The 21,352-nt window shown below is 33.3% G+C and overlaps 1 protein-coding gene across 1 annotated transcript in view; it reads left to right on the top strand.

The window, feature by feature from the left end:
* Window positions 1-21,352, top strand: part of LOC118181321 (alpha-2-macroglobulin-P-like) — a 137,918-nt gene that overhangs the window by 54,411 nt on the left and 62,155 nt on the right. The window contains exons 13-19 of the mRNA XM_085825574.1: window positions 5,669-5,911; window positions 6,171-6,317; window positions 6,427-6,511; window positions 6,795-6,859; window positions 10,824-10,908; window positions 13,078-13,222; window positions 19,200-19,428. Coding sequence (XP_085681700.1) covers window positions 5,669-5,911; window positions 6,171-6,317; window positions 6,427-6,511; window positions 6,795-6,859; window positions 10,824-10,908; window positions 13,078-13,222; window positions 19,200-19,428 — 999 coding nt within the window. The remainder of the gene's footprint in view (window positions 1-5,668; window positions 5,912-6,170; window positions 6,318-6,426; window positions 6,512-6,794; window positions 6,860-10,823; window positions 10,909-13,077; window positions 13,223-19,199; window positions 19,429-21,352) is intronic.

The raw sequence follows: 21,352 nt of genomic DNA, 5'->3' as shown, positions 1-21,352 counted from the left end.
CACACTACTTAAATTACAAATGCGTGTGAGTAGCTTGCGTTCAGCTACCTTCGGCTTTTGGGGGACACGTGCACTCAGAACTTGTACGCATCCCCCGATAGCCGAATGTGGCCGAACTCATGGTCTCAGTTTTCCAATCATAGTTTTGTACGATATATTGGTGCATGCATGTGCATGCACTTTGCTTTATTATTAATTATTACTTAATTCCTATTGTTACGGATTTCATAGTTATTTATTTAGTTAGTTTTTTTTATTTAGAATTGTAATTAGATTTGCTTCATGTTGCCTTAGCAACGCAGACGATTTTTGAAAAGACAGCTGCGTGGGAAGGTTAAAAATAGAACAGCGCGTGCATTTAATATCTAATAAATAAATATCTCGTAATTGCTGTTGCCATCCACAAAAATCCAGATATTTATATATGTTTCCAGTATATTCGAGAAATTAATTATAAAGCTTATAAAAGCCCAGAACATACAACTCATCTCAGTAGTAGCTGTAGTTCTAGCGAACTGTTTGTTTACTTAATGCTGTGATTGATTTGTAGCGATTTTGCTGTGAGATGGAATTAGTTTCTCTGTTTTGAATTGATTTTTGCTAAACGTTTGACATTTTGTGATATTGTTAGAATATTTTTGAAGAAATATTTCAGCATTTTGATTTATCTCTTGTGGAAAGAATAAATTTTTGCTAACTTTTTAACGTTAACCGTGTTTATTCCAGCCCTTTGTATTCAGTATGTCTATATCAAAACCAAGTGGTAGTAAAATTAAACGAAAAATCGCTGACGAACATAGAATATTCCAAGTAAAATGAAAATTAGAATATTTTTGCTGTGAAATAAAAGATAAAATTATCTGCTTGATATGTAATAATACTATTAATGTATCAAAGTTATATAATATTAAACGTCATTACGAACAATACAAATTGAAATATAACAATTACGAAGGATTAATGAGAGAAGAAAAGTTGAAAGAGCTCAAGTTAGGAGTGAAAATGCAGCAGTCCATGTTTAGTAAAGTATTGCAAGAAAGTGAAGCGGTGGTACATGCAAGCTACGTCTTGTCCGAGTTGATAGCTAAACATTCGAAGCCTTTTACTGGCGGTGATTTCATCAAGGAATGCCTAATGAAAGCTGGAGATTGTTTGTCCTGGAAATGTGAAGGCTTTTCAATCAATTTCATTGTATCGAAATACAGTTGCGGAAAGAGTTACTGATTTAGCCGCGAATTTAAGTGATCAGATCAAAGCAAAATCATCTAGTTTCGAAGGTTTCTCCATTGCCTGTGACGAGAGCACGGACATTAGTGGCAAAGCTTAATTAGCAGTGTTTCTTCGTTCTTGTGACAAGAATTTTAACATTTTTGAGGAATTACTGGAACTAATACCGATGCCTGGTACTACCACAGGAGAAGATATATTTACTTGTGTTTTTGGACTTCTGCAGAAATACAATCTACCTTTGGCAAAATTAAATTCTGTAGCTACAGATGGCGCTCCATCAATGACCGGGAAAAACAAGGGCTTCGTAGCATTACTAAGGAAAAAACTTAGTGAAATTCACGGTTCAAACATTCATCATATGCATTGTATTATACATCAAGAAATTCTATGCACGAAAGTAATAAATATGGAGAATGTTTTGTCATATATAAAAAAAGTTATAAATTTTATAAGATCTCGAGGTTTAAATCAGCGTCAATGCACTGCTTTCTTAAGCGAGTTAGATAGTGAATATTTGGGTTTGTCCTACTATACCGAGGTACGTTGGTTATCCAAGATTCTCAAACAATTCTTGGTTTTGAAAGAAGAAATATGTCAGTTTTTAAAAACGAAAAATCAAGACATAAGTTTGTTTTACGATCCAATATGGATACAAGATTTATCTTTCTTGGTTGATATAACCAAACACTTAACCGATTTAAATTTATCGTTACAAGGAACAGATCATATCATTACGAACATGTTTGACATAATTAAAGCATTCAAATTTCAACTAGGTCTTTGGGAAAACAACTTAAAAATGAAGATTTGACGCACTTTCCGACGTGCAGCATGAACAAATCAAGTTTAGATGATACTTGTTCGTATCAAAAATACGCAGAAAAAAATTGCAAATTTAACAACTGAATTTGAAATGAGGTTTAATGATTTTAGTTCCCTCGAAGACAAATTTTTTTTGTTTCTTCGATTTTCTCAATAAGTATTGATTCAGTACCCAGCCATATGCAAATGGAAGTGATCGAGATTCAATGCAACTCAAATTTGAAAGCAAAATTCATTGAAGTGGGCGTGCCTGAATTTTAGAAATATTTACCAGCCAGGTTTGAAAATACTCGAAAATTCGCATATGAAATTATTTCCATGTTTGGTAGCACTTATCGGTGCGAGCAGTTATTTTCAGTCATGAAAGGTAATAAGTCTCCTATTACAAACTGTATTAATGATGCTCACCTTGGGTCAGCGTTGAAAGTTATCACTGCAAACAAAATTTCTCCCGAAATAGGAAAGATAATAGCAGAGAAGAGATGTCAAGTATCAGGACGTAAACATTAATTTTTTCTTGTTCTTTTCTATATAAATATATATATATATATATATATGTTTATTATTGTATTATTCGAAATAAATCTACGTTTCTATGAATATTGATTTTTTTTTTTTTTTTTTTTTTTTTTTCGGCCCGCCTAAATTTAAACCTTGTTTGTTTGGCCCAAGTGTACCTATGAGTTGGACATCCCTGCCTTAGAAAGACCTTCACGAAAATATTCTTCCCCTTAGGCAGATAGCATCTGTATGCTTTTATATAATCTAATAACGAACCCCATTTTCTCAAACTACGATTTATGTAAAGGCTTGATGAAAACATCAGAGATCATGCAGGAGCTTATGCTGTAACATGGCTACATGGCTTCTTTTTTGTTAGAGTTCATATAAATAGAGATAGTTTATTACACAATTCTAGTTTTGGAGTTAATGTTCTGTGATTGCGAAAGTGTGATATTTGATTTGTTATTTTCTTCATATAATGAAACAGTAAAATTTCCTTAAGGTTCAAAATCTTCAAGCAAATTTATCAGCAATAATGACTTGCACCAACTGGCGCAATGTATGGTGTTTCTATTGAGGACAATGATGTATAGTTTTATCTTTTAATACTCCATGAATTGCAATTGTTTCCGGATTTGATTACGTATCCATTGATGTATTTTCTGATTGTTTTATCGTGCGTGTTATCTGGAAATGAACGTGTGGCTAGAATACATATATGTATTTTGAAGATTACTTTGTTGCAAGTAAGTATCGTAAATTTAACCCTCTGAGCGGCGCAGGGTTTTGCATCTATCATGAAAACCTGTATTTAAGCAGCATTTGTTCTCTAAATTTGTATGATTATTTATTTTAGTCTATAATTCCATAAACTTACAGTCATCAAGATAACATTCACATTATTAAAAAAAGTAAGAAAGCAAAATATCTTAAATTATAAGTTAACATGTACCAGGTGACAAAAAGGTCATGCCGCTCAGAGGGTTTCAAAATAGCATAAATTATTTCTACATATTAAAATTATTTATATTATGGAAGGACTACGAGGATGGTTATTCTAACATTCAGTCTCTAATAAATTGAGAAAAAGGGAAGAGTTCGGAGCGCTTTTTGTGGGTATTTTCCAGGGTACCGATATGCCTGGTGTTGCAATTAAAACGCACCATAATACACTGGTATGCAAAACTTAAGCAACAGGTGTTGTTTTTGGCATAACTCCACGAGAAATCATCTGAGAGACATGAAATTCAGAATTAAGAGACAGCATTTTGTATTTAAACGATGATGAAAGCATAATTGCTCTAAAAATGAATACAATGCATACAGTATGGAATCAAACAAAAGCAGGCTTTATTGAACTCATAGTATCGTTACGCATGATTGTCTGTACAAGAGGAAGAACAACAAGCAGGTGTTCCTTAGTATGGGATATGCCGTTCCCTTACTGCAATGGTTCCCTTACTGAACGGTCTCTCCATACTCAGCACCAGATTTTCCAACAGATCTTGAGGTAAGAGTGCCCATTCCTCAATCATCATCTGTTTCAGTTGTTGGGTGTTCACTGGAGGATGTAATCGTGTCACAAGCGTCTCCCTAAAGCATCCCACCCATGTTCTATGGGATTTAAATCAAGAGATCACACTGGCAATCCATTCGAGTGGTATCTTCACTTTTCAGTAGCTTCTGAACAGCACGAGTCCGGTGTGGCCGTCCTTTGTCATCCATTAGTCTGCTCCAATGGCACCTCGGAACAGACGCACATGGGGAAGGATCACCTCCTGACGATAGCGATCTCCGGTTACAGAACTTCTGTCGAAAACGTGGAGCTCCGTCCGCCCGTTCAGCATAATGCCTCTCCAGACGAGATCTTCAGGACACCGTAACGGTCTCTTTCCGTTATGTTACTGAGATTAAACCGTGTCCCGACCTCTCTCGAAATCAATTTGTGTTGAGAATCGCTTGCGGCACTAAAACGATTCTCATCCGTAAGGAGGATACGACTCCATTGATAAGATGCTCAGTTTTTGCGTTCCTTGCACCACTGTAAATGGTGATGCCGATGGCCAACTTTCAAAGGGATGCAGCGTTCAGAACGGCAGGCGCATAGGCTACCTTTGTGAAGGTGTTGGGACACAGTAAACCACGACAATTGTCGCCCGTTGCTGTTCACAGTTGTTGAGCTGTGGCGCTTGCTGACTGGTTTCGGACTCTTTTCGTCTGCAGGACTATATATCGGTTATTTCCTGCAGTTGTTTTCCTGGGACGGCCACCACCAACCTTCCTAATAGCTGTACCTATGGTATGGGAGACTTTCTAAACGCGCGAAACTCCACTTTGTTGATTCCAAACTCTTCAGTTATACTGGTCACACTTCGCCACTACTCCAGATCTTCGATCATTCTTCCATATGTGAAATCATCCAGATTTCGTGGTTTTTCCCATTTCTTCTAGCTATATTTCACGAAAGAACTCCCTGTATTTGCAGCTTTAATTGCATCTCCATTCTTCCTTTTATGGTAATTTCGAGTTGACCTCGCCGATCGTACGCGTTTTGCGTACGCTCACGTAACCTGTGACCTTTTTTTTTCTTGACATTTGCATACGCATGACCTTTCTACTGAATTGTGTGTTCATTGTACTGAACGCAAGAATCCCGTTTCTACAATTTCATGGCTATATGATTTAAATTTACATTGTTGCTTAAGTTTTGCACACCAGTGTAATATGTACACATGAATACGGGATTTAAGAACACAGCACATACACAGAAACAGTAAATTTTAGCATTTTAATTTGTTGACCTCGCCGATCGTACGCGTTTTGACCTTTTTTTCACGTAGCCTGTGACCTCACGTAGCCTGTGACCTTTTTTTTCTTGGCATTTGCATACGCATGACCTTTCTACTGAATTGTGTGTTCATTGTACTGAACGCAAGAATCCCGTTTCTACAATTTCATGGCTATATGATTTAAAATTTACATTGTTGCTTAAGTTTTGCACACCAGTGTAATATGTACACATGAATACTGGATTTAAGAACACAGCACATACACAAAAACAGTAAATTTTAGCATTTTAATTTATGTTTTATAAATTTTATTTCTATTTCAGGTACTGTCGAGAGGTCAGATTATGCAACACGGTTCGCATCTTCAAACATTTCATTCGAAGGATGATATGTCTAAATATAAAAATTCGACTGCCTTGCCGAAAGTTGAAGAGTTTGTTTTAAGTTTAAACGTAACAGTGGCGATGTCTCCTATAGCTCGACTACTGGTATTCTACGTGCGAGAAAATGGAGAAATAGTTGCTGATTCAAACATATTTCGCATACAAAAGTGCTTGATGAATAAAGTAAGGCTTTAAGTGTTTTTCAAGAATTTTCAAAACTTTTGGTTTTGGTAAGAGGAATTTAGAGCAGTTTCATATGCATTTCAACTGTCTATGAGCTTTAGAAATTTAGTTCAATTTATCATTTTAAAATTTTACATTTTATTTTTGCATAAATTTAGAATAAATTCATAGGTATTTTGACTGTCTATATCAACTTTAAAAAATTTGATTCAATTTATTCTTTAAAATGTTACTTTTTTTTTTTTTTTTTTTTCTGCAGGTCGGGCTTAACTTCATTCAAAAACAACAATACCCGAGCACCGAAGCTACAATTCATCTATCAGCTAGTCCTTCTATCTGTGGCATTAGAATGGTGGACAAGAGTGTCCAGTTGCTAGACGAAAACTCACATTTCAACAAAGATAAAGTTAGCAATTAAAATTTGTGCCATGTTTTTAAATGATTAACATTATGAATGGCGCTTTTAATTTCAAGTCAAACAACGGGATTACAGAGTTTTCTTTTATATTTCATAGCTATTTAAGCAGCTGCAACACGAAGATATCTCATTAGATTCGAAACCAAGTGAATTGAGAATAAGGCTTTGTAGAAGAATGTTAGGTAAAACTTTATCAGATTTTTATAATGAAGTGTAATTATTTTTATTAAAAACGGGTTAGCTATATTTAAAAATGTGACGTTTCCAATTTATGATTCTTATTTAAATTAATACATTAAATGCTAAAGATTAGTGAAAATATGCCATTATTTGCATTAATGAAACAACTGTTGTAAAGTTTTATCGATTTGTTTATTTTGACAGAAAACCACTAATTACATTAACGTAAATATGCATATTTATGCCATTTTAATAGATAAACGTCTAAAATATATTTGTTTATAGATTTTGATGACTGGGCCTCACGAATTGAAGAAGATCATTATGCCGATTCGCTCAGCGCTTTTGAAGTAAATGAAAATTATTATTTTTAGACGTAAAAAACACTTACCTTTCTTCTAAATCCTTATCATTAGTTTCTTCTGCCATTATTTGAAAAAAACCTTATTTATTAACTCTGAATCTCAGTATTATTGCTAACAAGAAAAGCCCACCCGTGGCCGGTAAAGTCGCTGATCACTGGTAGTTCTTTCCGGGTTTCGAATTTTCAGGGTGAATGGGACAGCTGCATGGGAGTTTTCGTGGTTTTCCCCATGCGTAAGTGCATAAGAACCGATTTTCCGCAGAAAATCCTCCGCGAAGGCATCCCTCCTGTTCGGCAGATAGCCCTTTAATGCTTTGCCGTACCTAAATAAACCAAACCAATCTAATATTAAAATACGAGCTGAACTGCCCTTTATCTTTTTATCTTTAAGTTATGAAACTGGCCGTGATTCTGTTACTGTAATTGGTTCAGCCGTTTTAGTTTCTGAAATAATTATATAAGCTATACTTTTATTCCGGGTAAATTTTACCTAATGGTGTATCTATATGATCGTTCCTAATGGTGTACCTATATGCTTATTTCTAATTATGTATCTATATGATCATTTTGATCAATTTACATATTATTCTAATAATTATATATTTTGGAATCTTCATGAAAATTTATATCGTTGAAGTTACATAATAAATTTAATTTAAGATTACGAAACAATTAACTATTAATTGTTTAAATTTTCGAAAGCGGACATGTTTCTAATTGAGGTAATCCGTTAAAGGAAAAAAATTCGAACTGTGAAGTAAAGATTTATGTGATGAAGAAGTACCGTGATTATGATTGATTTTATACAGTTTAATTTAGTAATTATACGTCACAACAACTGAACTGAGTAAGACTCACAAATCTGAAACACAATCAAATTTGCGAATCCTGCACGCAAACTGGCTGTGACATTATAAAGTATTTCTCCCACCTTCTTAGCGTGCCTTCGTGTTCTAGTGGTTCTACACGTTGAGTCGGTATTCCAGAGGTCCGTGGTTCGATTCCCGGCGAAGGCGTTTGCTCATTTTTCATCTTGCCTGCTTCCAATTAACCTAATGTCTCTACAACATCACCACCGTTCAGACTCACTCGCCATTTCAATTCACTTCGCTGTAGAAGCATTTTTAATGTGTTGTTATAATTCTGTGTTTTTCATTGTCACAGACAGCTATTTAGGTAATTTATTTGTCATATAACCACAAGGTTTCAAGAAGATAAATGTATAGTGGTGAGGAAAAGAAGAGGGGTGATATACAAACATGAGCAAGGCGTAAGAGTAAACGACTTGGCAATGCAATTCGATCGTACAATTTTTACGATATGTACTATTCTGAAGCAGAACTCGATAAAGGCTGTAACACCAGCTAAGGGCATTGAAATTACTTCAAAGCTTCGGAAATCTGTCCATGAAAAGATGGGGTATCTTTTCCTACTTACTGTGGTTGACAAAGAAGCAGCTCGTTGAAGACACTGTGACAGAGACTATAATTTGCGAAAAGGCATGAGCCATTTAGACAGATTTTCTGTAGCCCACGTACTTCAGCACAAAAGCAGTCGGAGTGGCTCGGGAATATCCGAAAAGACTGGCATTCATTCCGCTATCAGGCGTCATGAGGCAACAAGCTGTGACTGTAAGACAGTTAAGCACTTTGTAGAAACCATATCTGAATTCTTCGAAGTCAAAGGATACGTCCCGTAACAAGTGTTCAACTGTGAAGAGATAGAACTCTTTCGGAATAAGATGCCACGCAAAAGTTACATAATGCCAGAAGAAAAGATGTCAGGTCACAAGCCCATGAAAGATATGTTGCTTTGCGAATCGCGACTGCAAGGTCAAGCCGCTGTTAGTATACCATTCAGAAAACCCCAAAACTTTCAAGATGCAATAGAAGCTACAGGTTATGTGGAGGGCAAACCCAAGGGCATGGGTCACCAGAAAGGTTTTTGTAAAATGCATCAACTTAGTTTTGCCGTTAAGAAATACCTCGAGGTCAATGACTTATCTGTGCATGCCCTTCTCGTCCTCGACAATGCTGTTTGCCACCCACTTAACTTTCAGAACAACATCCTCAAGAAGTTCAACTTTACCAAGATTCTCTGCCTTCCACCCAACACTAAAGCTATCCTACAGCCTATACACCAACATATTATATCCAATGTAAGGAACTTTAAACCAAACTCGTGTTTCAACATTGCTTTGGCACTTACCCTTCAAAAGTTTTGAAAGAACGACTGTAACCATATTATAGTGCGCCAAAATTATTGATATTGTCTGGCAAGCTGTTACAAAAAAGACCTGACGTCTGCATGAAAAAAGCTGTGGCCTGATGCTGTGACTTAAATGGACTTCTAAAGATTTAGATCTGAACAGGAAGTGATGAAGGCGATTCTGTATCTTGTAATGTTAATAGGCCTGGAAGTGGATGAGAGAGATATCAAAGAGGTTGTATCAGCATAATCCGAAGAACTGAGGGTGGAGGAGTTGATGGAACTACACACGCAGCAACAAATGGAATTTCTAAAGGAGATGTCAAAGGAGCCAGAAGTGGAGGAGGCTATCACTTTGGTAACATAAAGGATATATTGGAAATGCGGGAAAACGTTTCGGACTTAGTAGAAAAGAAACACCTTGAAAAGGTAGCAACTGGCCGTTCAGCGACGCTATTTAATGACATTTGCCTAAATCATTTCAGAAAAATTCTAAAAGAGAGAAAAATACAAAGCTCTTCAATCAAGTCTCTATTAAAATACCCTTCGGATGAATGTGGCGAAAGCATGATCAGAATGAAAAGAATGGCTGAAGAAGAGAAAATAAAGTTAATCAGAAATAGGGGAAGCATTCATTCAAAAATATAAAAATAAAATAATTCCTCATTCCTTCTTTTGCTCACAAATCATTATGCGAATATGCCTCTGCGTTGTTATTTTCGACCACTATCTTTTGCACTATGATGTTTCAAAACTGCGACGTTGCCGCCCGCGATATTTTCTCCTGTAACCCATTTTCAGCATTCATAATTAATACCCTTTTCGCTAACCCACGTGCTTAGTAACAGTTTCACGCAAAACTTCAGCAAACACCAGTGAAAGATTGGAGATCCTGAAACATCTATTCGCCCGAATTTTCATATCAACAGGATGAATCAGTTCATTATTCACAGCATATGGCCAGCCGCTTTTCGCTTCATCATGCACATTTATTCTGCCTGAACTTCACAATCGAACCCATCTTTCTTTTCTCATAGTGCGCTATCTCATACAGAATCATGCATTATTTTAATGTATATTTATTTAGTCACTTATTTATAGTTTAATAAGGTTTCGTTTCCTAAAACGTATTGCATTTATTCAAGAAAATGTTGCTTTTTGGTTTTATTTTAGACATAAATATATAAATTATCTAAGTTTATTGCTAAAGAGATTGTATAAAAGCAATATAAAAAACGAATAGGAAACAAACAGTATAACAGGAACAATCAGTATAAAAAACGAACAGGAAAAAAAATTGAAAAGCAAAGTAAATTTCAAGCAAAGAAAGTAACTTAGGTTGGTATAAGTGTTAATAGCAATACTCTGTTAAGCCAGAGAATAAACAAAATCTTTTTGTTTTCAAATCATTTCTCTCTCACAAAAGATACCCAGAATTCTTTGCTAAAAAATACAAAAAAATCAGACTTCATTTAATTAAATTTTTAAATCCAAAAGGTTGTTTCAAAAATGCTACTGTTTTTAACACGGTAACTTTAAATAATAACAGAATTATTCAGGCAGTTTATCGGATTAGCAGCGTAAAAGTTTGTAGAATATTTAACAGTCTCTAATTAAATTATCAGTACACAATTTTGGATTTAGTAGAGGTAGACAAAACAAGTGCGTTGTGAATTCAAAATATTATGAAACATATGAGTGCCTATAATATAATCGACTTTCTTTGTCTTTCCATTTTGTAGAGAGCTGGGACCGTGGTGATTAGTGACTTAATTTTTGAAACCGGAGGTTGCGATTCATTCATGATTGAAGACAATAATGATCGAAGTAAGTTACATCTTTTGAATCAATAGAACGAATTATAGAGGGTGTTTATACATTGTCAGAACGATTTCCTTAAAACATTCATCAAACGTAAATGTTTTAGAATAACAATTCTAGCAAACGCTTATTATTTAAAATGAGAAATATTGTACACTGCATTTAAATTTACTCTTCTTTCGAGAAAGTCTCATGGGAAAAAGCTGTGAATTGAAGAATATATTTTTGCACTTTCCGAAGGGAAATATTTCATTATTCAAAAACGTTGTGCAATGCACTGTATTAAAATTTCTAAGAATAAAATAAGCAACATTATTCATCGGAAAGGAAAAGAAGCAAACATTTATTACTTTTACATTTAAAGGAGACTCCAAAAAACACTCGAGAGAGGTACACACCGAAAAGCACAAAATATCGGACAGTTATTATATCCTCCACTCTACTGGGCCGATTGATGAAATTTAAATTGCGTTTTCCATGTCTCGAAAGAGCGACTTAGGATGTATTATATTAGACTTTAGATTTATATATAGCACTGTTATAGCACAGGTATTTTCACACAAAATCCGACTTTTCCTGAAATGACATACAGATGTTTTTTCGATATTTCGATTCTATAACTCAAATTATGTTAAAGTGTCAGGTTTTTGTAAAAATTGCACGTCTAGGTTTCCAAAAATTAAGCTCCTCAATGTTAACAGAATTTAGTACATATTTATTAACACCTCTTTTTTATTTAACTTACTCTATTCTTTCTTTCACTGCTCGAAATTTAGGTTCAATCCAAATAAAATTCGCAGATTTTTCTGATTTCTTTTTAAAATTTCGATTTTTTAGTAATTTTTATAAATTTTTGAAAAACGGTTTGAATTATAACGTATCAAATTTATACCATCATCTTAAAGTTGTAGAGACATTAAGCATTTTTGGAAGCAGGCAAGATGCAAAATTAGCAACGCCTTCGCCGGAAATTGAACCGCGAATCTCTGGAATACGCGCCCAGCGTGCAGACCACCATACCACGAAGACATGCCAAGAAGGCTGGAGAAATACCTTATAATATATTTCTAGGCATACCTGCAAACGATTAGAGTTTTCATTTCAAAATTTCCCAAAATATACGTGAATTTATATATTGGTGAGTTCTGAAATTTGGTATGATTGTTATAAGCGATAGGTAACGCCAAACATGGTTTACGCAGTTTGTTAAAATAATTTGAAAGAATGAATGATGCACACTGTTTTACGTCGTGCGCAGTGAAAGGAAAAGGAAAATAGATTACCAAAAATCAAGAATTTCACCAAGTGAATTATTCTTGGCCCAATCTTAAAACGTGCGCCAAGATAAATTTTTACGTTTCTCTAAATTTCTCAGCAATTTTACAAAATGTAATATTTAGGCATAATTTTAGTCTTCGGATCGAAATATGAAAAATATACCTGTATGGGAAATCGGATTTTGTGTCAAAATTTCTATGTCAAATCGGCCCAGTGGAACGGGAGATATACAACTGTCCCATTTTTTAGGCAGAGTTTAAATATATTTACAAAAATAATTCCATTTCCTTATTCTAATCACTTTTAAAGAGTGAAAGTACATCAAGACTAAGCAACAAGTCATGCTTCAAAAAGTACTAGAGTATGCTTTGAACAAATGAAGCCTGATAGATATTGCATACATACTTTTTAACGTATTTCTGCGAAGTCCCTTAATGTTTCACCTACGGATTATTGTGTCTTTGGTCTTTTGAAGAAATCTCTAAGCTCAAACACAGTATGATTGATTGATTTTGGAAAGTAGTGTAAATTGAATTGAAATCAGTGCTGCTGGAAATTTTACGAAAAAGCTCTGCATCAGGATATCAGGATACCGACTTTCAATCGAGGAAAGGACTATCAGATTAAACATTTAAAATAATGCCCTTTACATTTTAAACATTAATTAAAGGCCTTAAAATCGATTTAAAAATGTGTAAACACTCTCTCTCTCTGTACAACATTTCTTTTATTATTTTTAGATGGATTTGTGCTCCATCAGTAATTATAGGAACACCAAGCCTACATCCAAGAATAAGCAAGGCTTTATTAGTTCCAATTCAAGATATGTTTTGTATATGAAATCAATTTAGACAATTCATTTTAAGAAATTCTCTTTTCGTTTCTTAATTTTAATAGAAAACCGTCGATTTCCATGGGGCAAAAGGAAGCAAGTTTCTGTTGAGGTAGTTACGACCAAACCTCCTGAATTAGCTCTTGAACCAACAGACGAAATACGAAGTCTTTTCCCAGAAACGTGGTTGTGGGAGATGCATTTAATTGAGTATTTTTATTTTGTTTCCTTATAACAATAATAATGTTAAAATTTATGGCATATTTTATGATATCATGATAAGTATTTACCTTTCCTCATGAATTCTATCGAAAGAACAGGTTACGATTTGGTTTAGAACAGGTTACGTCAAAATGGACGAGAAAGCTTCATGTGCGACAACAATGTTTGACCACTATTTTCGGGAAAAAAAGAAAAAAATGACATTTTGAACAGCGCAAATGACGTAAATTCACCTTTTCGAGTTTTTCATTGCTAATAATTTGAGTGTACTCTTAGAATAACCTAAAAGTAATTTAGTCCTAATTTATAACAGAAATGAGTACCCACCTGTATAGAAAATAAATATCAGTTGTCTTTTTATAAAATCATTATGTCACAGATTGTAAGGAGGAAAGGCGTAATTTACTAATAAACTAAAAGCGCTAAAATTTCGAACAATACTAATAAACAGACAGGAAGTACTGAAGTTTCATCATTTGTTTTTGTTGGCGAAATTTGTCAGAATTTAAAGAATGTGTCAACACTGGATTTGACTTTTTATTCTGACTTTATCCAGAAGTACTAACATATACAATATAATCTGAATGATATTTCAGGTATTGCCTGGCATTTGAACTTAACAGACAAGAATTTACGCAAGAGGCTATTAAATTTCAAAATATTTTTTGAAACTGTAGGAGAATCTTTGAGTAAAAGAAAACTTACAGTATTGGAAAAGAAAGATTACAAGTTGTCGTTATAGTCTCATGAATCGAAAAGACTGACGCAATAGAATCAGATAACAAATTTGTAAATAAAATCGCACATATTTCCTCTAATATATGTAAACGAAAAATGAGCTAGCTAACTGGTATATCTTGAATATACAAGATTTAAGTTTATATTCTGTAGTGAATGACAGACACACGTGTTTTTAATGTGCACGAATTAAACAAAAAAGTATGCACACGATTCATATGCATAAGAAAGCACTATTAGAATAAAGGAAAAGTAGACAAAAGGAAATGCATTCAAAATACACGAAAGAGCCCTTTTGTCAACATCGTTCCGTACTGTCAAGCTGTTGTTCATTTAATTAACTAAATGCCATTATTTACTGAGTAATTTATTTCGAATGTTCTACATGTAATCGATGAAAAACGATATACTACAAAGCACATACCATGTTAACAAAACTGAAAAGAGATATTGATTGGAGTCATTGCATGTTCACGCATGTAAAGAATTGATTTCTCGCACGAGAAGTCTTGGCAAAGACTAAGTGAATTTTTAGGAATTAAATATTATTTTGCAAATGAAAGTCTTTTCCAGAAAGCTTTGACCGGGTAGCTGATTAAAATTTCTTGCCTTGTAATCAGTGATAAAAAAATCGGAGCTTTGGAATCCAGTTAGGTGAAGATCACGTACACCAATACGTACACTCTGCACAGAAAAAGGGGTTCTGTATTTTCCGTTCTGCTTAGCCGATTGAAGAAATATAATTTGTGTTTTTATGCCTCGAAAGAGCGACTTGGGATATATGTTAGTTTATCTATAGCATTTCCTAACATGGATATTTTAACACAAAATCAGATTTCCGAGAAATCCCACACCAAGTTTGTTCCATATTTCGATTCAACGACTCAGATTATGCCTAACTATTAAATTTTGTAAAATTTGATGAGAAACTTACAGATAAATTCTTAATTTATGGTAACCTATTTTCCTTTCCCTTTCATTGCGCACGGGCGGGAAAAAAGCGGCAGCATTCTTTCTTTCAAATATTTTTTAACAAAGTGTGTAAATCACATTTGGCGTTATTATCGCTTATAACAAATATGCCAAATTTCAAAGCGTGCCAATTTATAAATTCACGTATATCTTTGGAAATTTTGAATAAAAAGCTTTAGTTTTTTACATGTGTGCCTAGAAATATATCTACCTTAAGATGATGGTAAAATTTGGTAGGTTATAATTCAAATATTTTTCGAAAACGTTATAAAAATTACTAAAAAATAAAAATTTTAAAAACAAATGAAAATATATCTGCGAATTTTACTTGGATTGAACTTTAATTTTGAACACTGACAGAAGGAATCCAGTAAGTCTAATTTAAAAAGTTGTAGAGACATTAGGTTATTTTGAGTTGGAGAGATGAAAAATGAGCAACGCCTTCGCCGGGAATCGAATCACGGCCCTCTGGAATACGCGCCCAGCGTGCAGACCACCACACCACGAAGGCAAGCTAGGAAGGAGGAAGAAATACCTTATAAAGTGATATTAGTAAATGTATGCAAAATTCAATTTGCACTGAGGAGTTAAAATTTTGAGAGCCCATTTTTAAAAACTATTCCTGCAATATTTACAAAACTTGGCTGTTTGGCAAATATTGAGTCATAAAATCGAAATATGAAAAAAAAAAAAAAAAAAAAAAAGGTTTGTATGCAATTCCAAGAGAATGCCCTCTCTTGTTTCAAAATACGTATGTTTAAACAAAAGTCACATTTGAATCTAATATACAATCTTACTCATGCTTTCGAGATTAAATTTTGTCTAACGTACCTATTAAACGGAGATATAGAACTGTTCCTTCTTTTTTCTGCAGAGCGTATGTGTTATACAGCTTTGTGAGGTATGAGAGAGCAATACAGTAAAGCAAATAACATGATTAATGCCGTGTAGAAAATTCTTATAAATCCCTCACCCCCCATGTCGTAATGTTTTAAGAAGTCCAAAGGGCCGCCAACTGAATTCCTCTTAAGGAAGGTTATATGGATAAGGTACGTAGTTTTCTTACATGAAATCATTATTAAAACCAATGTGTGCTAGATTCAATGAAAGCAGCAACTATTAAACATGACTGTTACTAATATCCAATGATAAAGTTATGCTTTGGAAGATTTTGGAACGCATGGCGACAAATACTTGTCTGATGTGATCCTGAGTTTCGAAGAATGTATAGAAGCAGCTGTGAAAGTAGAATCAATATTAGACAAGTTTAATGGATTTGCACACACGAATTTGAATTAAGTTTGAGTTTCTTCAAGTATTTCAAGTTCTTCCTTCAAGTATTTTTCAAGTACTTCGAATATTTTATATATAAGTAGTTTATCCTTTCCGTATCTCAATATCTTTTTCTACACTTTTTACACTTTCTGTTAATATTGCGCGGAGATCGTTTAAATACAAGAATCCCTTGAGCTTATATCGCCAGAAACATATTTTCCGAAAAATAGAAATGTCAAACATTACCTATTGCAATAAGGGTTTTTAAATTCATTAAATGCTACTTTTGTATTCCCCATTAAATATCATATTTATATTCTTAAGATGATTACATATGTTATTTACTGATGTAATTATTATTTATTTAAGAATGAGCAACTAATATACCTATCTTAAACTGATTAAAGACATTTTATTAGTATCTGTTCAGTGCCTTTCTAGATAAATATTCATCACTTTATTTTCTGTTAGTTTAGAATACTTTCTCACCTTAAGATGCTTTTCCTACCTGTAAGTATTTATATCATTACATGTTTCCCATATAAGTGGTTGAATATTTCAGTTCTGACCATTCCTTTATTTAAGAAAGATTTAATTTACTAACATTTCTTTTTTTCATATACGTTATGTTAAATGCAACATGTTAGCTTTCGTAATATTGCCTTTCCTCATGTGTATCTTATTATGCTATAAAACAGAAAAAATATTAAAATGCATTTGAGAAGTATTATACCTTCGTATATATGTAGGAAATTCGCAAGAATTATGCTCTGAATATTATAATTTATTATTTTATTTACATATTTCATTGTTAACGGAATATTAAATTATTTATACACTTAATTAATCAACGAGTAAAATTGTGTTATGACTTAAAATAGATCACATCCGTCATAGTTTTGAATGAAGAAACACCGAGAACATCTTGAGACAAATTTCAGGTCGACAGTGTTTTGAATGTACTCCAAATCGACATTTCACGTTTTTGAACATCCATGCCTTCTGCAACGTTCAAACCAGGAATCAAGGCTTGGTAGCTATCAAGCTAACAGCGAAAATGATACTGAAATATCGAATCACTTTTCTATCTTAGTAGGAAATATGCATCGAAAAATTAATGCTCAAATATTTAATTTGCATTCATATGTATTATCTGTAAGTTAAATTCCTAGATGCATCAAAATTAAATTCATTAACTGTTTCATTTAGACCTTCAGGCATCTCTAATTAAATGCATAAGTTACGAAGGATAGAATAAAAAACAATTAGTATGAAAGCAATATTCAAAAAATATTTCTAAAATGGTCATCCTACCCGAGGAAGGTTGTGTAGGGTATAGTAAAATGCGCATACATTAATTGGAAGTGGTAATATTAAAGCCGAGTAGAGAAAAGGGCAATCAAATTGATAAACATATATGAACTAGAAAAACAAATAAAAATATGAATTAAAACTACAAATCGTACTTTGTTGAAAGTTTCAGACGGAACTTTTAGATGGACTAGTATTTAAAACACTAAAACTGGACGATTAATTAGGGCCGATCGCCCGTTTCGTTCTCCTTGTCATTATGCGACTTAAAAGCTGTTAATTAATTGTTCACGAGTTCTAAATAATATTTCTAATAGTTTCATATTCTCAAACAGCTACCCCGATATATTGTTCTTCACCTTCAATTACAAGCAAACATAAACGTAAACTTAAAAATCAAACCAAAAAAAAATTAATTAAAAAATTGATTAAATTTTGCAAAAAACATGTTTAACAAAAATATTGCTTTTATAATATAAATATGTATGGAAGATAAAATATATGAAAACAAACTTCTCATTTTAATTGGCTATAACCTCTTTTATTTTTTATTTAATTCGAGGACTTCCTTTCTCTGTCTTAGAAAAAGCGCTATAAGTTTAAACTACCTTATTCAAATTAAGCATGCAATCTCACGTAACGCTTAACTCTTGTTCAATCGAAATAATTGTAAACCAAAACTTTTTGACTCCCTCTCTTCTTGCTCTCTATTACTACTGCGACACTCTCTCCCTTTTTGCTTACACTTTCACCATTCTGCAATCATCTATGTTCACTTCTATCGCAATAGTATCAAAATTGTTCTGGAAATAGGTCTGACTGGAGTGTCAAATGAATTGTAACCACAAATCAGAATTTAAGTAAAAGGAAAAAGAATTTAATCTGGCTCGACTCGTTCCTCTTCAATATGGATCAATCCCTTAAGCAGCAAGTATCTATGCCATCAATATTTCTTGCGCATCTATATCTCAGTGTTCTTACATCAGTGCTTCCAAAATTGTGCTATCATTATATATATATATATAATTAGTAAATTTTTTTTAAAAAAACATAATATAATTATGCCTAGTATTTTCACGCATTTAGCTGCTAAAAATTATCAGTAAAGACATAAAGTAAGAAACTTAGAACCAATTTTTCACAAAGACGAAAAATCGAAATTCATAAGTAGTAAATTTCGAATAAACCTACGAATGCACAGAAGAATTTAAAAAATGTTAAAACCAAAACTCTTCAAACAATCAATACCCGAATTAAAAAAAGAACAAAATAGAAGAGGAATTCAATCAACTTCAATGCCACTTCGTCAGGAGGAGGAACATTTGAATCAATTGAAATCTCTCTTACACAAAAATCCTTGCTTTTCTTTATCCAGAATTAACTGATGAGCCATTTCAATGCATTTTAATTATAATAGTTCACCCGAAACTTCTGGCCCCCCAAAGCAAGGAAAGAACAAGGTAAATTCTAATTAAAATTATATATATATATATATATATATACATATATATAGTGTAAAATTGTACGTATATATATATATATAGCATAAGTTAAGCAACTCAGTGTCCATTAATTAGAAGTGTGATTTAATCCTGAATCCATAATAATATATTTTTTCCTAATTTGATTTCTTACTATACATGAAGCGTAATAATAATGTTGTTTGCAGGTCGACGGGTCAGAAGACCTTAAAGCGGCAGTTACCTCACACATTAACGGAGTGGGTAGGAGAAGCAGTATGCATCAACTCGAAGTCTGGACTGGGAATTTCAGAAAAAAGCAGTATTACTGCTTTTCAACCATTTTTCCTTTCTTTACAGCTGCCTTATTCTGTAATACGAGGAGAAAGTGTGCCGATCAAAGTCTCTGTGTTTAATTACTTGAAAGAATGTCTGCCGGTATAAGCACAATTTTGGGGAAAATTATATTAGAATAAGTTTTGACATAATGTCTGTCTATCATGGTAACTGCAAGGAATTAATGTTAGCAGTTAGTTAATGTTATATATAATTCATTAATGCGAAAATATTTTTCATTTGCTTTTTAAATCCTACTTTGATATGTTTTAATGTGCAGGGTCGTTTTCTGTTGTTCCACATAAACTAAATTACAGATGCTACACTGAACCTGTCGAATTCTCGCACAGACGTGAATAACTACCACACAGAAATAGGGTGAAAATAGCCCTTTATTAGCTCAAAATAGTTAACAGAAAGGCACAGTCTTTGTATGTTACAAAAGCATTGTCAAACTTGCAGTGAAACTAAAAAAAATTCCGGTCAAAACTAAAATGAGTAGTGCTACAGAGCACTTAAGTTACGCCTAACAGGTGGACTCACAAAAACCTAACTGGCGTGATGATAATTCCGATATGTCCAAGAGGCTTACTAGGGTAACAGCGAAACAACAACGTGGGCTGGCTAGCTAACTCTTAAACGGGTGAATCTCTGAGTCTAATTTTCTGAGTTTTTTCTTCACTTAACTCTAAATTTACATCCTGGAGAGAGAATGTGAGGGGAAGTTGAAAAGTTCAGATAAAGTTATCAACTTAAAATAAACTTTTTATGCAAAATAAGGAAAACCCTACAAATGTAAATATGCAGTTCATAAAAGAAATGCTCGGAATTAATGAAGTGAAAAGGAAAATCCCTAACATTATTCACATAATGATTATTATCATGTAAAATAATAATTCTGTATTTTTTAAGGCTTCGAAGAATTGCTCTTCTGTTATTACTCATCTCGTTTCTCCACAAATAATAAAAGATTGTGCGAGTTATGTTTCGTCTTCAGAATTACAGAGGTATTTATTGCAGGAATAAAAATATTAAAATCTGCCTTAGAAATCTTTTTGATACTCCGAAACTTTCAAAGTAATTCTGGCAGAAGCTACAGAATTAATTCTCCAGAAAGAAACATTTATTTGATTTACATCTCTCCAGCAAATAAATGTACTACATGAGAGAAACCAACTTCATTATGCAGAAACGTTTCGATTCAAAATCATCACCGTAAATTTAGTTTAAATATTAACAGTAATATGAGTAATCTAAATATTAAAACATTCTTCTGGTATACACTAAGCATTATGCGAAAATAATATGTCAGGAAACTGAAACTCTGATAACAAAATTCATCATATTAGATGGAATTCGGACATAAGATAGCCAAGGAATACTTTTCTTGTTCAATCTGTGCATTAATAACATGTATTAAAGTATAATTAGAGTATGATTAAACATAACTTTCTAATTGCGAATACCTCCAGCGCTAAACTTGCTTCAATATGCTTTGATCTCGAGAAGCTCTACATTTCTAAGCAACTGCAATAATGATATATGACAATAATATACACCAATAATAATATACAGCAAAAGCAACAAAATTAACAGCAAAAATTTAAAACACATTGCAAGGTAAAATACGTTTACTCCTTGAAATGAATTACCATCAAGCTTCACAAGCTTCAAGCAATTTGGGAAAATCTCTTAACGCTGATGTAACTGGATCATTAAAAGTAAGCTTCAACATCGATCCCCCCCAAAAAAAGAGAACAGATTCAGTTCACAGCAGGTTAACGCCAATATACATGCTCTAGAGCAGTAAACTATCAACAGCACTATGTGTGCACGTAAATGCGGAAGCATTCGTGCATTTTTAGCTCCACAGTTGCCTCTTTCATCTGATTTGATTCTTTTGTTTCCGCGTTCTTATGATTTATCCGACTTATATGAATAATAATGATATCTTTAGACTGGTACATAACATACGTTGTATCTGCATAGTACAATTTCTATTATACACATTCTGTAGTTGAAAGTA

This window comes from Stegodyphus dumicola, chromosome 10, assembly GCF_044657685.1.
Source record: "Stegodyphus dumicola isolate Sdum_Otavi_A_Nest chromosome 10, ASM4465768v1".
Taxonomy (NCBI): domain Eukaryota; kingdom Metazoa; phylum Arthropoda; class Arachnida; order Araneae; family Eresidae; genus Stegodyphus; species Stegodyphus dumicola.
Note: the sequence above shows the minus strand (reverse complement) of the source record. Positions and strands in the feature narration are given on the sequence as shown.